This window comes from Pogoniulus pusillus, chromosome 24, assembly GCF_015220805.1.
Source record: "Pogoniulus pusillus isolate bPogPus1 chromosome 24, bPogPus1.pri, whole genome shotgun sequence".
NCBI lineage: Eukaryota > Metazoa > Chordata > Aves > Piciformes > Lybiidae > Pogoniulus > Pogoniulus pusillus.
Window position 1 is genome coordinate 20,917,194 of NC_087287.1, and position 20,044 is coordinate 20,937,237.

The following is a 20,044-nucleotide window of genomic DNA, read 5'->3' on the forward strand; positions in this document are numbered from 1 at the left end:
TTCTGACCTTCAAAGGGTGGAAACTAAAGTGACAACACTTGGTAGAAATTCTTCACTAGGAGGCTGGCAAGACTCTGGAAAGGATTGAACAGAGAGGCTGTGGATGCCCCTGCTTAGAAATGTTTCATGCCAGGTTGGATGTGGCCTTGAGTAAGCTGGGCTAGCTGAGAGGTGTCCCTGCCATGGCAGGGGGTTGGGTTAGATGATCTCTAAGGTGTCTTCCAGCCTAAGCCCTTCTGTGATTCTATGGAAATGGAAGATGAGAATATTGAATAATCCTTAATATGTTACGAGAAGAACCTGGCACAGGTACGCAGCATGAGAGCAGACTTTGATACCAAGAACTGGGCAGCTACTGCTGATTTACCACTACTGAAACTGAAAGTGTGTGTTTAAGAAACTCCCTCCTGCTTTGCATTTTCCCTTTGTGCTCCAGGTCCCACTAGCCATATCAAATAGGCACATGTGCTAATGGAGAAGCTCCTGGAGGGCACCACCTATGCCAGAATCTTGCCACATTGATAAAAAATGCAGGGTTTGGGGCACCTCTGTTAAGTAACAAAGAGGTGCTGTTGCCACAGGCTTCCCTCCAGTGCATCCCAAACAAGTCCTCACTCCTTCAAGGTCAATGAAGGATCTGATGAGGTTTGAGGGACAGACTGAAAAACGGTGTCTTGGCTTTGAAGACAGAGGAGGTGGCTGTAGCACTGTAGCTATCTGCTGGCTAATGACTTCTGCACTACACTTGGCTGGGATTTAGCTCAGCGCCAGGTGGACAGGCCATTACAGGTCAGATTTTTCATGAAAGCAGGCAGCTAAGGGTTGTGTGAGCTCCAGCACATGCTGCAACTCAGAGATTAGCCGCAGTGCAACTCACAGGTTCTCCTCAGTGCTCCTCACAGGTTAGCTTCAGTGCAACTCACAGATTAGCCACAGTGCTACTCACAGGTTAGCTTCAGTGCAACTCACAGATTAGCCACAGTGCTACTCACAGGTTAGCTTCAGTGCAACTCACAGGTTAGCAGCAATGCAACTCACAGATTAGTCACAGTGCAGCTTGCAGGCTAGCAACGATGCAGCTCAAAGATTATCCACAATGCAGCTCACAGGTAAACCACAATGCAACTCACAGATTAGCCACAGTGCTACTCACAGGTTAGCAGCAATGCAACTCACAGATTAGCCACAGTTCAACTCACAGGTTAGCAGCAGTAGGTTATCATAGATTAGCCACAGTGCAACTCACAGGTTAGCAGCAGTAGGTTATCATAGATTAGCCACAGTGCAACTCACAACAATGCAACTTGCAGGTTAGCAACAACACAACTCAGAGGTGTCCTCGGTTTAGGGTAATTGGTGTAACCACGGAGATGGAAGTCCTGCCGAGACTAGGAAGGCTTAGGGGGAGGCTGAGGATGTCGTGGTTTGTTATCCTCCCGGTAGCAGAGCAGCCTGTCCAGCCTCTCTCTCTCGTGGTTGCTGTGGTGGCTGTGCTCTCTGTGGCACTGTGCCCATTTGGTAAGGTATTTCTTGCTGCCCACCTGAGGCCTACTGGTCCTATCCTGGGGGTGGGGGTGGGTAGGCTAAGGCCATTCTATGAGTCTGTGGTTCTATGAAAAATTGTTTTCCATGCCTCAGTGCTGATGCAGACACCTCTGAGTCATCAGCAACTGTCACAGATTTATAAAGATTAAATAATTAACACCTGCTCTCATGAATATTTTACATATCATTTAGAAGAGGTAGTCAGCTGTCCCTGTTGCTGCCTGTCACATAGGTGAAGAAGTAAGGCAGGGGACTCTGCCACAGGACTGGCTTGCTGGCAGTATTTGTTAGATTCTGCCAACACCTTTTAGGGTTCACTGCAGTAGCTGGGACAAAGAGATGAGGCAGAGGTCTTTGTGTGTCTGCCAGCCCACACAGCAGTACCTGCTGCTCTGAAATCATGGAATCATTCACAGTATCACAGTATCATCAGGGTTGGAAGAGACCTCACAGATCATCAAGTCCAACCCTTTACCACAGAGCTCAAGTTTAGACCATGGCACCAAGTGCCACGTCCAATCTTGCCTTGAACAGCTCCAGGGACGGCGACTCCACCACCTCCCTGGGCAGCCCATTCCAGTGTTCAGAGAATGGGCTGGGTTGGAAGGGACCTGCCAAAGGTCATCTAGTCATAGAATCATAGAATCAACCAGGATGGAAGAGAGCTCCAAGCTCAGCCAGCCCAACCTAGCACCCAGCTCTATCCAGTCAACCAGACCATGGCACTAAGTGCCCCAGCCAGGCTTGGCTGCAACACCTCCAGGCATGGCAACTCCACCACCTCCCTGGGCAGCCCATTCCAATGCCAATCACTCTCTCTGCCAACAACTTCCTCCTAACACCCAGCCTAGACCTGCCCTGGCACAGCTTGAGGCTCTGTCCCCTTCTTCTGTTGCTGGCTGCCTGGCAGCAGAGCCCAACCCCACCTGGCTACAGCCTCCCTGCAGGCAGCTGCAGACAGCAATGAGCTCTGCCCTGAGCCCCCTCTGCTGCAGGCTGCACACCCCCAGCTCCCTCAGCCTCTCCTCACAGGGCTGTGCTCCAGGCCCCTCCTCATCCTTGCTGCCCTTCTCTGGACATGTTCCAGTACCTCAGCATCTCTGCAGTAAGCAGGGACATCATCAACTGGATCAGGTTGCCCAGAGCCTTGGTCCTTCAGCACTGAAACAGCAGCTCCAAAGCTACAAAGATTTCTCTGGATCAGTGTTTTCCACATTACCTTTGTGGCTTCTCATCGGAATGTATTTGGTTTGCACAAACATGCAGAGCTTTCCCTACCCTGACTGGCTTTCAGATAAAAGGTAGAGGAACTGTTGCACCTGTGTGTAGATGTGACTCTGAACTGCCACACACTTCTCACAGGCTCCCAGCAGATGATTTAAAGTGTTTAAATTAATGTTTATTTTTAATTATGTCCTGGGTTTAAATTGGATGGAAATGCTCAGGTAGAAAAAGAGCTACTATGTGAGCTTTGTTTTCAGACAGAGCAGCTTTATCTAATTACCCATCCAGAATGTGTCTAGGATGAAAACATCTCTCTGATTAGCCACTGCTTTACTCAGGCTCGGGTGCTGGGATGAAGTTGGGTGAGTCTCAAGGCAAGGCAAACGCTGTGCTCACAGCAGGAGAGAGACTTCAGGGATTCTTAGCTCTTAGCTGCTTGGAAGATACTTACAATTACTTTTTCCTCTTCTAATTTTCTCCTCATTTATTCCTTCAACATGGCATTGGCAGTCTGGATGTAATCATGCTGACAGGAAAAATTGCATCCTGTAGGTTTCTGCTTTATATGGGATATCAGGTTTTTAATTGCATAGACAAATCTGCATTGCACAAAATAGATGCCCTAGATTTCAGAGAGACTGGACCCTGCTGTCATCCTAACACTTTACATGAGAAATGGTATCAGAATGTGCAAGAAAATACAGCTGTGGAGCTCTCTGAGTTCTGCTGACAAATTACAACAGTGCTGCATATGCACATTTGGGCCCAGAGGAGGGCCAGAAGAATAATCAGGGGGTTGGACCACCCCTGCTACAAGGACAGGCTGAGGGAGCTGGGGGTGTTCAGCCTGGAGAAGAGAAGGCTCCAGGGAGACCTACTAGCAACCTGGCAGTACCTGAAGGAGGCTACAAGAAGGCTGCAGAGAGACTTTGCAAATTCTTGCAGGGACAGGACAAGGGCAATGGCTTCAGACTAGAGCAGAGCAGATTGAGACTGGATGTGAGGAAAAAGTTCTGCACCAGGAGACGGCTGGAACATTGCAACAGGTTGCCCAGGGAGGTGGTTGTGGCCCCATCCCTGGAGACATTCAATGTGAGGCTGGAGAGGGCTCTGGGCAACCTGATCTAGTGGAGGCTGTCCCTGCTGGGTGCAGAGGGATTGGACTGGATGAATTTTGGAGGTCCCCTCCAGCCCAGAGCATTCTGTGATTCTATGCTTTTGCTGGCTAGGCATCACCTTTGCTGTTCAGTGGAGTGGTTTGTCTATGTCTACAAAAGTGGCACTCTGCTCTTTGTATGTTTTCTGAGGCCAAGCAAATTGGGTTTGGTTTTGAATGAAATATTGTTGGCTTGGGTCAGTGGCTGCAGTCAGCTGCCAAAAATCCAAGTCCTCTGAGGAGTTATCGCAGCAAGAAAAGTGTTTGGGAAGAAATGGTGTTTGAAATGAGGAGAGAAAGTGCCTTAATGTGGTGAGGTGTTTTCTTGGTGAAACACTGAACAAGGTAAGATATATTAACGTTCTGGAGCTAAAAGGGAGAGGTTCTGCTGAAGCTTTTCAGTGGGAGGTAAAATCCAGTGAAATCCTCATCTAGGAGATGTTTTAGGAATATGGCAGTGACCTGTTTGCCACTTCCTGCATGAGCTGTGGGCTCCTGTTTGGGAGCCCCCAGATGTTTCAAGCTCTGGCTGTGTTTATTAGATGCGAATGCTGAAAATCCACACCAGGATCTTAAGCCTTTCTATGTGTCTAAGAGGAATGGGAGGACTGGAGATATTTTTCTTTAGCTGAGTAATGGATGGGAAACATTTTCCTTGCCAGGTCTTTTCTGAAGATCTGAATGCCTAGCCTGAGTCACTCTTTGGCTAATTTCTTAGGTGAGAGCACAATTTATGTTCTTGACAGTGCTGTTATTCAGATGAGAATACAGATCTGAGCAGAACTGTAGGCTCCTGAAAGATACTGGTGTTGATGGTGATGTTGATGTAACAGCTTGGCAAGCCCTCAGAATGCCCTAGAGCTCCAGAAAGTGTCTCAAACCCTGGTGTGCCACCATAGCAATGTTCTGAGCTCAGCTAAAACTCTATCAGCGCTCTGGCCTGCAGTTGAGCTGGTGCTAAAACAGTGAGTGAGGCTCACTTTGTGACTGAGTGACTGTAAAGGAGGGGTAAGTAATTGTGAGATGATATTTCCCAAATTAATATTGTTCATTTATTTTGATATGCAAAACTCTCACCACCCCCGGCCACTCACTTTTAATAACAACCACTTCTTTGCACAGCCATGGGAACCTTTTGCAGAGGCATAACTAGAGCTGGAAATAACTTGCAAAAATATCTAAACATTAACTGAACTGGAAGAGAAGGTCCTCATGGCCGAGTACCGCTTGCCCACTGGATGGGCTCAAGCAGCTCCTTTCTGCTTATGGCAGAAGGCAATTAGTGAATTAAAAGAGCCCTTAAATATTTACTCACAACTTGCAGGGCTGGCTACAGCTTCAGGCAGTACCCAAATGCTTCCAGGGAATTCCGTTACTGTCTTGTTGCTGAGGCTTCTGATTCTTCCCAGGCTTCTGGGGCAAGGAGGCAGACAATACTGACCTGGTCCTCTGGCTGATCTGTGTCTCTCCAGGAGACTTTCAGGTGCAGGCAGGATGTCTCGCGGTGTGCAGGCTCAGCACGATGTCACACTGGCTATGCAGGCCGATCGCGTGCAGGCATTTAAAGCCTGCTCCTGGTAAATTCAAGGCAGGCAGTTTCCAGGCAAACAAACTCAGAGGTAGCAGAGCTAGCTTATAGCTTAGCATAATGCTGCAGAAGGCAGTGGCAGAATCATTGCCAGAAACAGAGCAGTAGCAGCAGGCAGCAGCAGGCACAAGCACAACAGCAGAGCACGTTGTGTTTACCTGCATATCTGCTTTTATCAGTACAGCCCAAGTCTAGTGGGCCTCTGGACACAGCATAGGCAATCAGAATGGCAGTTAGCTGAGCTTGACCATGCTAGGTGAAGCCATGGGCTTGCTTTACCCAAATCTGGGAAATGTGCAAATGCCTTGCACGAGGCAGGCAGAAGCTAAGTGTCTGTACCTTGGTTACCACAGGATGTAAACAAGTCTGGGCAGGACAGAGTCCTTAGACTCAGTGGCTCCAGGTTCTTTATCCTCTTTCCTGTGGTTGCTTCCCCCCATAGCAGAAGGAGGGAGAGCAGGAAAACATGCCTGGGCAAGCCAGGACGTGGATAAGCCTATTTTGGCCTATCAGGCCTACCATGACAGTGACACTCTCTGCTCCACCTCGACATGACAATGGCTGCAAGGAGAGAGCTTTTCCTTGTCATGCCAGATCTTTACGTAGCTCAGTCCTGAAAGACACAGCAATGCCACCTCTGTCTACATCCACACCTAAGTGATGTGCAGCAGTTATTGTGGCTTTGGCATCCCACTGGCACAGAATTGCTGTCGAGCTTGGCCAAAGAACTGGCAGCTTGGTGTTCTGGACTTCATCCCAGAACACATCTTGCTTTGATCCCTGCAGTGGCAGTGTGGGTCTCTACAAAAAGCATTCTAAAAATGAAGACATAAATGTGTGCTGTGAGGGATAGAAGGGATTGATTTTATGTAGCTCTGCTTCTGCTTTGCAGAAGTCATCGCTAGCAGTTGTGTTCCTTAGGAGTGCTGATAGTGCAACACCTATGGATGCTTCCTCCTGCTTTTTATTCTACCCCTGGACTACTGATCTTGGCAAAGGAGGAGTTACCTTCAAAACTCTGGGGTTACTGTTGTAAAAAGTCCAGAGGCCACAAAGAAGATCCAAGGCTTGGAACACCTCTGCTGTGAGCACAGGCTGAGGCAGCTGGGGGTGTTCAGTCTAGAGAAGAAAAGACTCCAGGGGGACCTTAGAGCTGCCTGCCAGTACCTGAAAGGAACCTGCAGGAAGGCTGCAGAGGGACTCTTTACAAGAGTGTCCACCCACAGGACAAGGAGAAATTGATTGAAATTGAAGGAGAAGAGGTTTGGATTGGATCTGAGGAAGAAATTCTTCACTAGGAGGGTGGCAAGGCTCTGGAATGGATTGTCCAGAGAGGCTGTGGATGCCCCTGCCTGGAGATGCTGAAGGGCAGGTTGGATGAGGCCTTGAGTAAGCTGAGCTAGCTGAGAGGTGTCCCTGCCATGGCAGGGGGTTGGGTTAGATGATCTCTGAGGTCTCTTCCAGCCTAAGCCCTTCTGTGATTCTGTGAATCAGGCTGCAAAGCTGCCTGAGCCTTGACTCTGCAAGCAAGCTTCTAGCTGGTTGTGCAGCTTGTGCAAAGAGCTGCTGCCAGGCTGTCTCTAGCAGTGACTTTGTCACGGTGGGGAGTGCCTAGAGGCTGCCAGGTTTTCCGATTACAGAATCACAGAATTGTCAGGGCTGGAAGGGACCACCAAAGTTCATCCACATCCAGCCCCACATGGGCAAGGACACCTCACACTAGATCAAGTTGCCCACAGCCACATCCAGCCTGGCCTTAAAACCCTCCAAGAATGAGGCTTCCACCACCTCCCTGGGCAACCTGTGCCAGGCGCTCACCGCTCTCATGCTGAAGAACTTCTCCCTAACATCCAATCTCAATCTCCCCTCCTCTTGCTTGGATCCATTCCCCCAGTCCTATCGTCCTATCACTACCTAACAAGTCCCTCCCCAGCTTTCTTGTAGCCCTCTTCAGACACTGCAAGGCCACAATAAGGTCTCCTTGGAGTCTTCTCCTCTCTGGACTGAACAACCCCAACTCTCTCAGCCTGTCCCCACAGCAGAGCAGCTCCATCCCTCTGATCATCCTCGTGGCCCTTCTCTGGACACCTTCCAGCACCTCCAGACCTTTCCTGTCCCAGGGGCTCCAGAGCTGGGCACAGTGCTCCAGGTGTGGGTCTCAGCAGAGACTGTGTCCAGTTCTGGGCCCCTCAATTCAAGAGAGATGTTGAGGTGCTGGAAGGTGTCCAGAGAAGTGCAACAAAGCTGGTGAAGGGCCTGGAACATAAACGCTATGAGGAGAGGCTGAGGGAGCTGGGGTTGTTTAGCCTAGAGAAGAGGAGACTCAGGGGTGACCTCATTGCTGTCTACAACTACCTAAATGGAGGTTGTAGCCAGGTGGGGTTGGGCTCTGCTGCCAGGCAACCACCAATAGAACAAGGGGACACAGTCTCAAGCTGTGCCAGGGCAGGTCTAGGCTGGATGTTAGGAGGAAGTTGTTGTCAGAGAGAGTGATTGGCATTGGAATGGGCTGCCCAGGGAGGTGGTGGAGTCATTGTCCCTGGAGGTGTTCAAGAGAAGAATGGATGAGGCACTTAGTGCCATGGTCTGGTTGATTGGATAGGGCTGGGGGATAGGTTGGACTGGATGATCATGGAGCTCTCTTCCAACCTGGTTGATTCTATGATTCTTTCCCACAGCAGTGGGGCTGAGGACCATGTGAGTTGGCACAGGAGGACTTGGCCAGAGGGAGGCTGTGCCCTGGACAGCAGAGCAGGGGTCAGAGCCTGCACTGGGAGAGGCAGCAGACTGCATAGAGGCAGGAGCTGTATGAGCTCTGGGGGTGGCAGGGGCTTGCTTTCAAGAACGTCTGAAAGAGGATTTTAACTGTAGTGCTGTCTTCAGCAGGGGGGTGTGCCAACAGGATGGTACAAGAATAAATAAAGCAGAGAAGAAAAAGGTGGAGGAAAACTTTGTAGAAAGTCAGGAGAAACCAGCAGACAGAGTAATGTTGAAAGGAGGAAAGTGCTGTTAACACAGGAAATGTGGGGCAGCTTTTGATGGCTTTGTAGTTCTCTGATACCACCTTGGTTCAAAAGAAAAAAGGTCTGACAGTGAACCAAACAATCCCAGGAAACTTCTTCTGTTTGGGTGTCATCATCCTTTTGCAGTAATTGTGTCCTGGGTGTGATGCTCCGCACACAGATGAGGGAAATGTGGAGATGAGTCTGGTTTCAGTGGGAGAGCTGGAATTCCTGGGTTATGGGCAGAATGTACCTCTGATTAAAACAACTCTTGATGGTGGTAGCACCCTTCATGAAATGATGCTTCAATCTGATGCTCTCCCTTTAAATTGCTCCCGAAGGAGGAAACAGCTGTGAGTGTGTGATTATAAAGCCAAGCTTTTTGGTGATACCTAAGACCCTTCAGAAAGGAGTCAGAACTTCACAAATTATTCTTTTTCTCTCTCTCTCAGTCATTCCTGCCACTGCTCACCTTAAATCGAGGAGCAATGCAGTAACTGCCTCCTTCTGAAAGAAGCCTGCAGCTAGGGCTGAGAGGGTTGGTGAGCTGGTCAGTAGCAATGCCTGTTCACCTCCTGTGGCAATCATGGTGTACTGACTGCTGGCTGAGACTGAGGGTTGAAACTTCAAACGTTTTTGCTGCTTGGATCAAAATGCAAAATGCAAAAAAAAGTGTGGCACAGACTGGCAGTGGAACACTTGCCAGAGTGAGATGATGTGTGAGTGAGAGGTGTGTGCTGTTAAACCACTGACACCTGAACTGCAAGGGCAGAAGGCTGCTCGGGAACTCGCTCTTACTTGTCTTGCCAGCTTTCAGTGGAAGCATCTCTAGTTCCTGAGGTCCTGAATGCTTGGCAATTTATGTGTAAAAAAAAAATGGAAACAGTCTAGATTTTGCTTCCTAAAAGTGCCAGAATCAATGTTTACAGGATCCCAGGATCCAGCCCAACCCCCCTGCCACAGCAGCACCAGAGAGTCCAGCACAGGTCACACAGGAACACATCCAAACACGGCTGCAAAGCCTCCACAGAAGGACACTCCACAACCTCTCTGGGCAGCCTGTGCCAGGGCTGTGGCAGAAGTTGTTGCTCCTGTTGAGGTGGAACTTGCTGTGCTGCAGTTTGCATCCCTTTCCCCTTGTCCTATGGCAGGGCACAAGTGAGCAGAGGCTGTCCCTGTCCCTTCCTTCCTGCCCCCCAGCCCTCAGCGCTTGATAGACATTGCTCAGATCCCCTCTCAGCCTTCTCCTCTGCAGCCTAAGCAGCCCCAGGGCTCTCAGCCTCTCTTCATCAGGCAGTGCTGTAGTCCCTTCAGCATCCTTGCAGCCCTTCCTTGGACTCTGTCCAGTAGATCCCTATCCCTTTTGAACTGGGGAGCAATATTCCAGATGGAGCCTCACCAGGGCAGAGTAGAGGGGAAGGAGAACCTCCTTGTATCTGCTGGACACACTCCTATTAATGCCTCTCAGGATGCAGGACTTATTCCTATAAGCTTGTTAAGGTATCTACTGCTGTGTGAGCAAGACCTCCAACTTCTCTAAGACAGGCACGGAGTGTTTGAGCAGCAATCTGAGTGTCACCTTTGAGAGGCAGAGCTGGCGGTGCCCTGAATTGCACAAGTTTCAAGTAAGCCTCTGGAGCAAAGAGAAGCTTCTCTTCCATGTGCTGGAAGGGCGTGGGGCAGTGGCATAGGTTTGGATTCAGCGTCCACTGCAGGCTGTGCCTCTGCAGCATGGTTGGTGAGGCCAGTGCAGGCTGTGGCTCTGCAGCACGGTCAGTGAGGCCAGTGCAGGCTGTGGCTCTGCAGCGCTGTCGGTGAGGCCAGTGCAGGCTGTGGCTCTGCAGCGCTGTCGGTGAGGCCAGTGCAGGCTGTGGCTCTGCAGCGCTGTCGGTGAGGCCAGTGCAGGCTGTGGCTCTGCAGCGCTGTCGGTGAGGCCAGTGCGGGCTGTGGCTCTGCAGCGCTGTCGGTGAGGCCAGTGCGGGCTGTGGCTCTGCAGCGCTGTCGGTGAGGCCAGTGCAAGCTGTGGCTCTGCAGCGCTGTCGGTGAGGCCAGTGCAGGCTGTGCCTCTGCAGCGCTGTCGGTGAGGCCAGTGCGGGCTGTGGCTCTGCAGCGCTGTCGGTGAGGCCAGTGCAGGCTGTGGCTCTGCAGCGCTGTCGGTGAGGCCAGTGCAGGCTGTGCCTCTGCAGTGCGGTCGGTGAGGCCAGTGCGGGCTGTGGCTCTGCAGCGCGGTCGGTGAGGCCAGTGCAGGCTGTGGCTCTGGGGCCCCTCAGCTGTGTGGCAAGCGCAGCAGCCTCCGAGGGTGTGTTGCTCTGGGAGTTGCAGCATGTGTAGAGGCAGAGGCACCTCCAGAACAGGCTCTGCACCCCTCTTGCTGTACCCTAGCCGGAGGCCAGCTCTGCTGCTGGACAGTGTTGTACCATGGCTTGTTCATCACCAGGCTGCAAGCCTGCCTGCAGAGTGGCAGCGTGTCCTGGAGCCAACCTCTCTCAGTGGTATCAGCTTGGTGAGAGCCAAGTGAGCAGTCCCTGCCTGCTGCTGTTTCCGTGTCACCTTTGTGTGTGACAGACTACAGCGTATGGCTCCCAGCCTGGAAGTTACTTTTCCCTTTCTTCTTCATTCTCCTTTTTTCTCCTAGAACATTCTGGGTGTAGTGACTCACCCAGCAGAGGAGTTTCCAGAACTTCCTGAAGGAATAAGTGCATCTCACCATGTAATGGTGCAGCACACTGGTTCTCCAGGCTAAGAGTGCAGTGACTCCACTTACTACCTAGCAGACCTCGAGTCAACCTCAAAAACTCAACTCAAAAGGATCAGAACTCTTCTGTCAAAAAAAGGTCAAGTCCAAAAGCAGCCTCTGCAAGGCTTAATGCTGGGAGTGTGTCCTGGCTCTGAGAAGCCAAAACCCACAGACTGGGGTACCTTCTTTGCCCAGTCACATGGGGCTCCCCTAGCCTGTCTTCCTAAGGCAGAATAAGCACAGAGTGGTTTCAAGAGGTCATAGAATCATAGAATGGTTTAGGTTGGAAGGGACCTCAAAGCTCAGCCAGTTCCAACTCCCTGTCATAGGCAGGGACACCTCCCACTAGAACAGGTCACTCAAGGCCTCATCCAACCTGGCCTTGAACACCTCCAGGGAGGGAGCAGCCACAACCTCCCTGGGCAACCTGTGCCAGTGTCTCACCACCCTCACTGGAAAGAACTTCTTCAATCCAGTTTCAATCTCCCCCTGCCGGTTTAATCCCATTCCTCCTTGTCCTGTCATTACAAGACCTTGTCAGTAGTCCCTCCCCAGCCCTCCTGGAGCCCTCTTCAGATACTGGAAGGCCGCTCCAATGTCTTCTCCAAGCCTTCTCTTCTCCAGGCTGCACAGCCCAAACTCCTGCAGCCTGTCCTCATTGCAGAGCTGCTGCAGCCCTCTGAGCATCTTGGTGGCCCTGAGGTGATGGCTAGCGCAGAGTTACAGCTAACAGCCTCAGACTCCCTTAGTAACATGGCCTTGATTTAGACCTCCAGTTACTTCTTGCTGGGCTATCCCAACTTGTCATTTCCCCCAAGAATAAGAGATCAGTTGTGTTTGAGAGCATGCAGGTTTGGGGCCTGAATGTGCACCACTGCGTTGCAGTGCAGCCACCACTGATGAACCTGTGGTGCTGTCAAGTATTCCTCTTGCTGAATGCTTGGAGTTTGGATGTGGATATAAATATCTTAAAACCAAACCAAGCCCATTCTTCATTTGCTTCCCCAGCGAGATGTTGAGATCATGTGTTGTACACACCCTGGATGTTGTCACCATCTCTCGGGGGAGGGTTGGAGGGTTCAGTGGCAGAAACCTGTGTTGTCACAGGCTATGGGCTGTGCTGAGTTCAAGCATGTAGCTCAAGCCTGCAGTGGTATCTCAGGCTTGAAGCTGCCCTGGCAGCATTCAAGGATTGTTATAAAGCAGTAAAATTGTTTATAGAAGCTGTTGCCAAGTCCCAAATGAGACTTTTGCCTGCAAGTGCCCTGTTAAATGTGTCTGCTCCTAATGACTATAAAACTGGTCTTGGAAAAACAGCTGTGGCAGTTTATGCTATTAGTGTCCTCCCTCTGTTTGCTACTGTCCCACGGTGGGACTATGATACCCTTTGTTGGTCCCCATAGCTGCATCTTGCCTTTCATTCTCTGAAATAGCAGAGACATTTCAGCAGAGGCTTGCCAGGGAGTATCTGCCTGAGTAGTGAAAAATTGCAGCCCCTGGGCTGCAAGCTTGCTGTAAAGCAATCAAACCCAGGATCTTGCGTAGCAAGTGCAGGGGAAGCACAGCAGTGGTGACTTGCTCCTGTGGTAAATGCTGGTGTCTGTGGTGTGCTGGCTCTCTGCTTAAGCGATGGTGCAGACTGCATAGGCTAAGTTGGCTATAACCTGAAAAGCATCTGAGGCCTGGCAGACAAACAAAGGCATTGGGAGGCTGTTGGGCTGTAACTGGACCTGCTCTGAAGCAGGGCAGACCTGTGTTCCAGACAGGTGCTGGCCCCAGCCAGTAGAAGCACTGGAAAATGACTGCAAGAAGCAGTGTACTCAGGGCAGCAGCTCTCCTTCTGCCACAGCATGGCTCGTTCCCTCAGGAAGAATGCACAGCTCAGTATGCAGTTAGCTTTTAAGGACCTTTATTTACTCGACAGCTATTGGGGGAAGCAGGTGGATTGTTCTTTTCTGGCTTGGTCTGGTTTAAGAGCATTTTATGGCGAGAACAGGTAGAAGCAGAAAGCTGGGAAGCCAGAGTTCGGTTGGGGACTCTGTCCCTTCCTGCTAGCTGCTTACCAGCTGCATATATTCGTCTGGCTTAAGTGGAGCAGTAAAATCTACCCAGGCTTTGCTGAACCAGGGCAGCAGATCTGGCACAGCTGTCTGAAACATGAAGCATGTTTGTCCTTCACTGGCTGGGAGGGATTGCACATATCTGTGGAGCACTGGAAGACCACATTGGTAGCCTGTAAGTGAGCTGCTGCCAGTGCTCTGTGACATGGCCACTGGTGCTCAGAAAGGTCATGTCCTAAAGAGCAAGCCTTCAGAAGGAGCAGTTGTTTGCCTCTGCCATGCAGTTGGGTGTAAGAAGGTAATCACTTCAAATGCTGGTCCTCATGCTCAGCAGCAGGAAGATGAGGTTACCAAGCAGTGCATTAGAAGGTGCAGTAAAAAGAGTTATGGCCATGAGGTTGAGAGAGGTTCTCCCACTCCACTCTGCCCTGGTGAGGCTGCACCTGGAGCCTTGTGTCCAGTTATGGACTCCTCGGTTAGAGAGATAGTGAACTACTGAAGAGAGTCCAGCAGAGGGCCATGAAGGGACTGGAGGGTCTTTCTTGTGAGGAGAGGTTGGGAGGCCTAAGGCTCTTCAGCCTGGAAAGAAAGAAGGCTGAGAAGGGATCTTATCAATGCATGTAAATACCTAAGGGGTGGTGGTCACGGGGCTGGGCTCTTTTCAGTGGTGTCCAGTGATAGGAGGAGGGGCAGTGGGTACAAACTAGAACACAGCTGAAGGAGAAACTGCTTTAAGGGTATCAGAGCACTGGAACAGACTGCCCAGAGAGATTGTGGAGTCTCCTTCTCTGGAGACTTTCAAAACCTGTCTGGACACCTTCCTGTGCAACCTAATTAAGGCAAACCTGCTCCAGCATGGGAGCTGGACCAGATGATCTCTGGAGGTCCCTTCCAATCCGTACCATTGCGTGATTCTGTTTGTGGCCATTTGAACTCATTTCTAGTTCAGACTTAAAAACTTGAAACAGAGAAACTTAGAAGTGGGAGCTCTGAGCGGAGAGGAGAACATTCTAGGGATAGGCCATATAACAACAGCAACAGACAAGTTACTGTGGTTTCATTGGAGCACCAAGAGCTTTATGTCTGGGAGCACAGCTTGGACCTTCCACTTGCTGCTTCTGCTGCGCCTGCTGCTATCTTCCCCTGCCACTGTTGATACTGTTGGGATATGCAGAGAGATAATTGGAAAAGCAAAAGCCTGGGTAGACCTTGATCTGGTATGGCTGTAAAAGGTAGCAACAAATATTATTTCAAATGCATCAGCAACAAAAGGAGGGCCAAGAGAAACCAGAGCCACGGGGCTGGGCATGGCTCACCCAGACCTATCGTTTGCTCTTGTGTTGCTAACTGCACACGCAGATGGGTCAGTGCAAAGCATTAAAGCACAGTGCCATTGTCAGTGTAATTGTGTGGTGTGGGGCTATGGGTAGACACCACGGGAGCTGAGCTTAATGGGGCACTAATTCAGCTGCATTCAAAATGGGCAGAGCCAAGTATTGATCAATGTGATGTGATTTCCTCAAAGAACCATTGGAGGTCCCTTCCAACCCAAGCATTCCGTGATTCTGCTCTACTCTTCCTATGTGACTTTGGGCAGCAGATTGTGCTTTTCTGCACCTCAGTTTGCTGTCCATGAAATGAAAATAAGCACAGTCTGGAATCACTCATCTAAGTGTGCCAACTGAGCACAGAGACAAGATGTGCAGATAGAAGGCTACCAAGAGACACAGGCAGGTGTAGAGGCTGGGTTTGCAAGGTGCTAGTGCCAGGCAGCCAAGGCGCTTTACCTGGCTAAGTGGTTTAGGTAATGTTATTGGGAAGCAAGCTGCAGAGTGCCTAAGTGCCATAGAGGTTGTAGCTCCAGTGTCTGTCATGTCCAAAGAGGTTTTAAACCAGAGGCTCCTGTTCGTTATTTTCAAGTGCTCCTAGGTGCTGGGGGTGCTTGTCTGGTTTGTCTAATTAGGCTCTAGCAGAACAACTGCAATCTCTTTTCCTTCGTATTTGAGTTGTGCTGCATAGACATAACCCTGAATTCAGTTCTGCAGATGAGAGTTCAGTAAAAATAGCAGTAGTTCTACTAATGAGAATAACTATGTAGAGCCAGGATTCATGCTAAATTAGTATTCATTAGTGACTGAGAGCTCTAATGAAGATTTCCTTGCTCTCTCTTGTGTCTCAGTTCATTACAGAGCAGCCCATGGTGTTCTATTGACAATACTTCAGCCTCTTTCTGAAGCTGTTGCCCAAACCTGCTGGAAGAATCTGTGCATGCCTGTAACATGAGAAGGAGTCAAATGGCAACACCTTTAGTGTTGCACAAAAGTGTTTGCCTTCAGCCTCAGATAGACTTGGCCATGGCAAGTAGCTGGAGACTAATGGTGCAGACACTTCCAAACTTTGCATCTGGTCCTTCCGTGAGCAAAAAGTGTCTGTGTTCTGGTCAGTGCTCAGCACAAAGGAAAGCTCTCCCGCTTCAAGCTCCTGCAGAAGCTCCCACTAAGACTCAGAGGGAGATGGCAGCAAGTCCTAGCCCCTTATGTATCTGCAGGGTGAAGAAGGGAAAATGAGGCAGACTGATTTTGAGCTCTGAAACTGAATAATGCACTTGTCACAGGTGGCCTTCAGTGACATTTGCTAGTGATAGCAGAAGATAGGCTACAATTGGCAGTGATAGCAGAAGACAGGCTACAGTAGTTTGAAGGAGACTCTATATATACCAGTTTGCTAGCTCAGAATCTTCCTGAGAGCTCCTCCTCCAGACATCCATCACTGAATAGCTGCTATTTATTTGTCTATTTAGTTTATTTGTTCACACAGATTTAGAAAGAAAAAGGGAAGAGGCTCTCCCCCCAGTGGAGGCCATCTGCTCTTTTCTCGTTGGAGGGAAAAAAGCCCTACAATTAGTGTCTTTTGGTTTTAACAAAAAAAAGAGAGGGAAAGAAAGAGAGAGAACTATTATGCAAATACTCTGCAATTGGGTTTCAGATATTCATTGTACTACGATGAGCAATTTCCTTTGATACAAACTCAGCCTACTTGCCAGGACTTTTTTTCCCCCTGCCTTAATATAGAGAAGAAAAAAACCAAACAACAAAACAACTCTGGTGAGTTGGGGGTATGCTGTGTTCCTCAGATGGCAACTTTTCCCCATCCTTTTTTCCCCCCTCTCTCTCTCTTTGGCACTCAGGCAGCTGTTTAAGTTGTCAGAAGGATGTCACATATGGGGTTTTTTTTGATAGAGAACCAAAATAACTTTGCAAAGCTGCAGTTTCATCTCACTTTCCATTGTTCCATTGCCATGATGAAGTGATCTTGAAATGGAGACATCAGCTTAGTGAATGAGAGAGAAAAGCTTTCTGCCTGTGTTTTTGAATGCCAGTTGCTTGTGCTGGCAGCATTACCTCTAACAACTGATGGGTAAGGCAAAGCTTTTGTAAGGAGCTCCTGGCCTGCTTGCCACTGGTATGAACTATAGGGCCAAATGGCACAGCTGAGATTAAGTCCTTTTTATCTTTGGTATTGGACAATCAAGCTTCTAGGTGGCAACCTCTGAGAATATATGAGCTGCAAAAGATTAATTAAGTGTAAAACAAAGCCTTAGGAGATGCATCTGAGCAGGGACAGGAGGGGATCATCCCCCTGTGCTCAGCACTACTCGAGTGCTGTGTTCAGTTCTGTGCCACTCACTCCAGGAAGGACACTGAGGGGCTGCTGCCTGTCCAGAGCAGGGCAGTGAGGCTGGAGAAGGGCCTGGAGCAGCTGGGCTGTGAGCAGGGGCTGAGGGAGCTGGGGGTGTTGAGGCTGCAGAAGAGGAGGCTGAGGGCAGAGCTCATTGCTCTCTACAGCTCCCTGCAGAGAGGTTGGAGTGAGGAAAGAGTAGCCTCTGCTCCTGGGTGGCAAGGGACAGGAGCAGAGGAAATGGTTCCAAGCTGCCCCAGGGGAGGTTGAGGCTGGATGCCAGGAAATATTTCTTCCCAGAGAGGGTTCTCAGCCATGGAATGTTCTGCCCAGGGCAGTGCTGCAGTCCCCATGGCTGGAGGTGTTTGAGCAGCCTGTGGAGCTGTGCTCAGGGCCATGGTTTGGTATTGTCTCTGCAGTGCAGAATTCACTTGCACAGAAGAAAGCTGATGTCTGCTGGGCTGACCACAACTTGAGAATATAGTCCAGAAACAAACTTAGGGGAAGTAAACCAAGACCAGTGAGACTTTGCAGCAAAAGCTTGCAGCTTTACTTCTATGGCTGCAATGGGACAGCATTTCTGATCTGACTTTGCACTGGATCTGTTCAGCTGCTCTGGCCCATTGCTTGGGGCTGGATTTTCCCTAGCACTGCACGGACAGCACAGGAGTTTGTGGTGTTTAGGGAGCACTGCTGCCCTTTAGACACTGCGTGGGAAGTGAGAGGTCTTCTCTCCATAGTCTTTCAGCACACTGGAGTAACTGAGTCACTTTTGTTGTTACAGGAAGCTCTGATCATGGCCAGCATGGACCACCCACACCTGGTGAGACTCCTGGGTGTCTGCCTCAGCCCCACCATTCAGCTGGTCACTCAGCTGATGCCGCATGGCTGCCTGCTGGATTATGTTCATGAACATAAGGATAACATTGGCTCCCAGCTTCTGCTCAACTGGTGTGTCCAAATAGCTAAGGTATGTGGCTCCTGCTCTTCTTTTCGTGTCATTTTCATAACCAGCTCAAGAGCATGGGATACAAACCCAATATTCCAAAGCAGTTTGTTTTTTTAGGGGGGTTTGTCTGTCGGGGGTTTTTTGGGCATGTTTGTGGCTTCCAGAAGGTTGGGTATTTCTTGAAGTGCTCTTCTGGCTGCTTGCAGTGTTACAGAGTGCTTTATCAAAGTGCTTTCCTCTACTGTCTTTTCAACTCAGTGCCAATGGGGGGTCTCTTGGGGGGGGGGGAACTAAGCAGACCCTGTGTGACGTCTGCAGCTGATCGCAAAGTGTTATTTCAGCCTCTTGTACTGTTCCTAGTCTTAGATACTGATTTAACCTGATTGTAGTTTTCAGCCTTTCCCACTGTGCATTGCCAGTTAACTTCTGATATGCCATCAATTGTCAGCCCCCACACTGCCAGGAAGGTAAATGTTCACTTCCTGCCACTCCTTTGGGAACCTCCACGGTTCTGCTGTGTGAGACCTATCACAACAGCTGAGCCTGGGGGGTAACACTGCTCCTCTCCGCAGAATGGCAGTTGGCAGGGGCTGGATGCTGCTTTGCTTCCTGTGGCAGAATGCTCTTTGCCTTCCAGCGGGGGGTTTAGGAGCAGGAGATAAGCTGTTGTCATTCAAATACAGACTGCACTTCAGCTGAGGTGGGAAGGATGTAGGTCATTGTCATGGATTGAGTTGGTTCTGCCGCTGTTGTCCATGCCACTCTGCCTCATGCCAGCTGCAAAAATGAAAGTGCAACTGGAGCAAATTATTACAAGAAAGACATCGATGTGCTGGAAGGTGTCCAGAGAAAGGCCACAGGGATGGTCAGAGGGCTGGAGCTCCTCTGCTATAGGGAGAGGCTGAGAGAGTTGGGGTGGTTCAGTTTGGAGAAGAGAAGGCTCTGAGATGACCTTATTGTGGCCTTCCAGTGTCTGAAGGGGGCTACAAGAAAGCTAGGGAGGGACTTTTTAGGGTGTCAGGTAGTGATAGGACTGGGGAGGATGGATCCAAGCTAGAGGAGAGGAGATTGAGATTGGATGTTAGGAAGAAGTTCTTCTCCATGAGGCTGCTGAGACACTGGCACAGCTTGCCCAGGGAGGTGGTGAAAGCCTCATCCCTGGAATTTTTTAAGGCCAGGCTGGATGTGGCTGTGGTCAACCTGATCTGGTGTGGTGGTGGAACAGGTGGGAGCTGGTTAGATGCTGCTTTGGGGTTTCTGCTCTATGCTGTTTTGTGTTTTTTCCCCCCTGTATTTCACTGTGCTTCTGCAAATAGGCTAAGGTAATCATGATTAGTAGATCATTAGCTAAGGTATATGCATTGTGATTATGATATCTCATCTTATGTTAAGCTCTTAGCTCATTATCTCACCCCTGAGCTTTGTGTGTTACTTGTGCCCCCACTTTGTGTTGGGGGAGCAGGCAGCTTAGCCGTTGTGCTAAACATCACAGTCATAACTGCAGCCCAAATGTAATCCTTGCCCAAAGCTTGCCCTGTATTTTAGGTGTGGTTGGGCACTGGGTGTTGGACTAAGAGCAAATTGGCTGCAAATAGTAACAACAGAGCACAAAGGGCCATTTGAGGTTCTCCTTTGTGCAATAAGGGTCTTGTACAATGATATTCCTACAAGTGGGAGTCTGGAACCCACTTTTTGTTTGGAGTTGTTTAGAAGTTTAGATGATATTGGTGCAAAGACTTGTTAGGTACCAATGGGTGCCACAGGCTGCCCTCCCACAGCAGCTCATCAACCTGCAGTGAGTGTGCCACAGCATCTGTCACAACCTCGTAGTGCAAGTTGTAATTGCTTTTATCACTGGAGGTGCAAACTTTCACCTCTTTTTAAAGCTTACATACAAAATAATTTCTTACCAAAGTGTGCAATTTGAGGAATTCAGCTATCCCTGAGATTTTGTTCATGGAAAAGGAGGAGTTTGAGGCTCTTCATTACTAGAGACTATTTTCTTTCTGGGATCAGAGCTGTTGTCAAAGCTGCCTACAGGTGACTGTAGCTGAAAGGAGTGGGCTGCTGAGCAGAGGGTTGATCCATCGAAGAGCTGGGGGCAG

At 49.8% G+C, this 20,044-nt stretch overlaps 1 protein-coding gene across 6 annotated transcripts in view; it reads left to right on the forward strand.

The window, feature by feature from the left end:
- Positions 1-20,044, forward strand: part of ERBB4 (erb-b2 receptor tyrosine kinase 4) — a 915,544-nt gene that overhangs the window by 735,801 nt on the left and 159,699 nt on the right. For all 6 annotated transcript variants that reach the window (XM_064163916.1, XM_064163918.1, XM_064163919.1 and 3 more), the window contains one exon: positions 17,775-17,960. In XM_064163916.1, the coding sequence (XP_064019986.1) occupies positions 17,775-17,960 (186 nt within the window). The remainder of the gene's footprint in view (positions 1-17,774; positions 17,961-20,044) is intronic.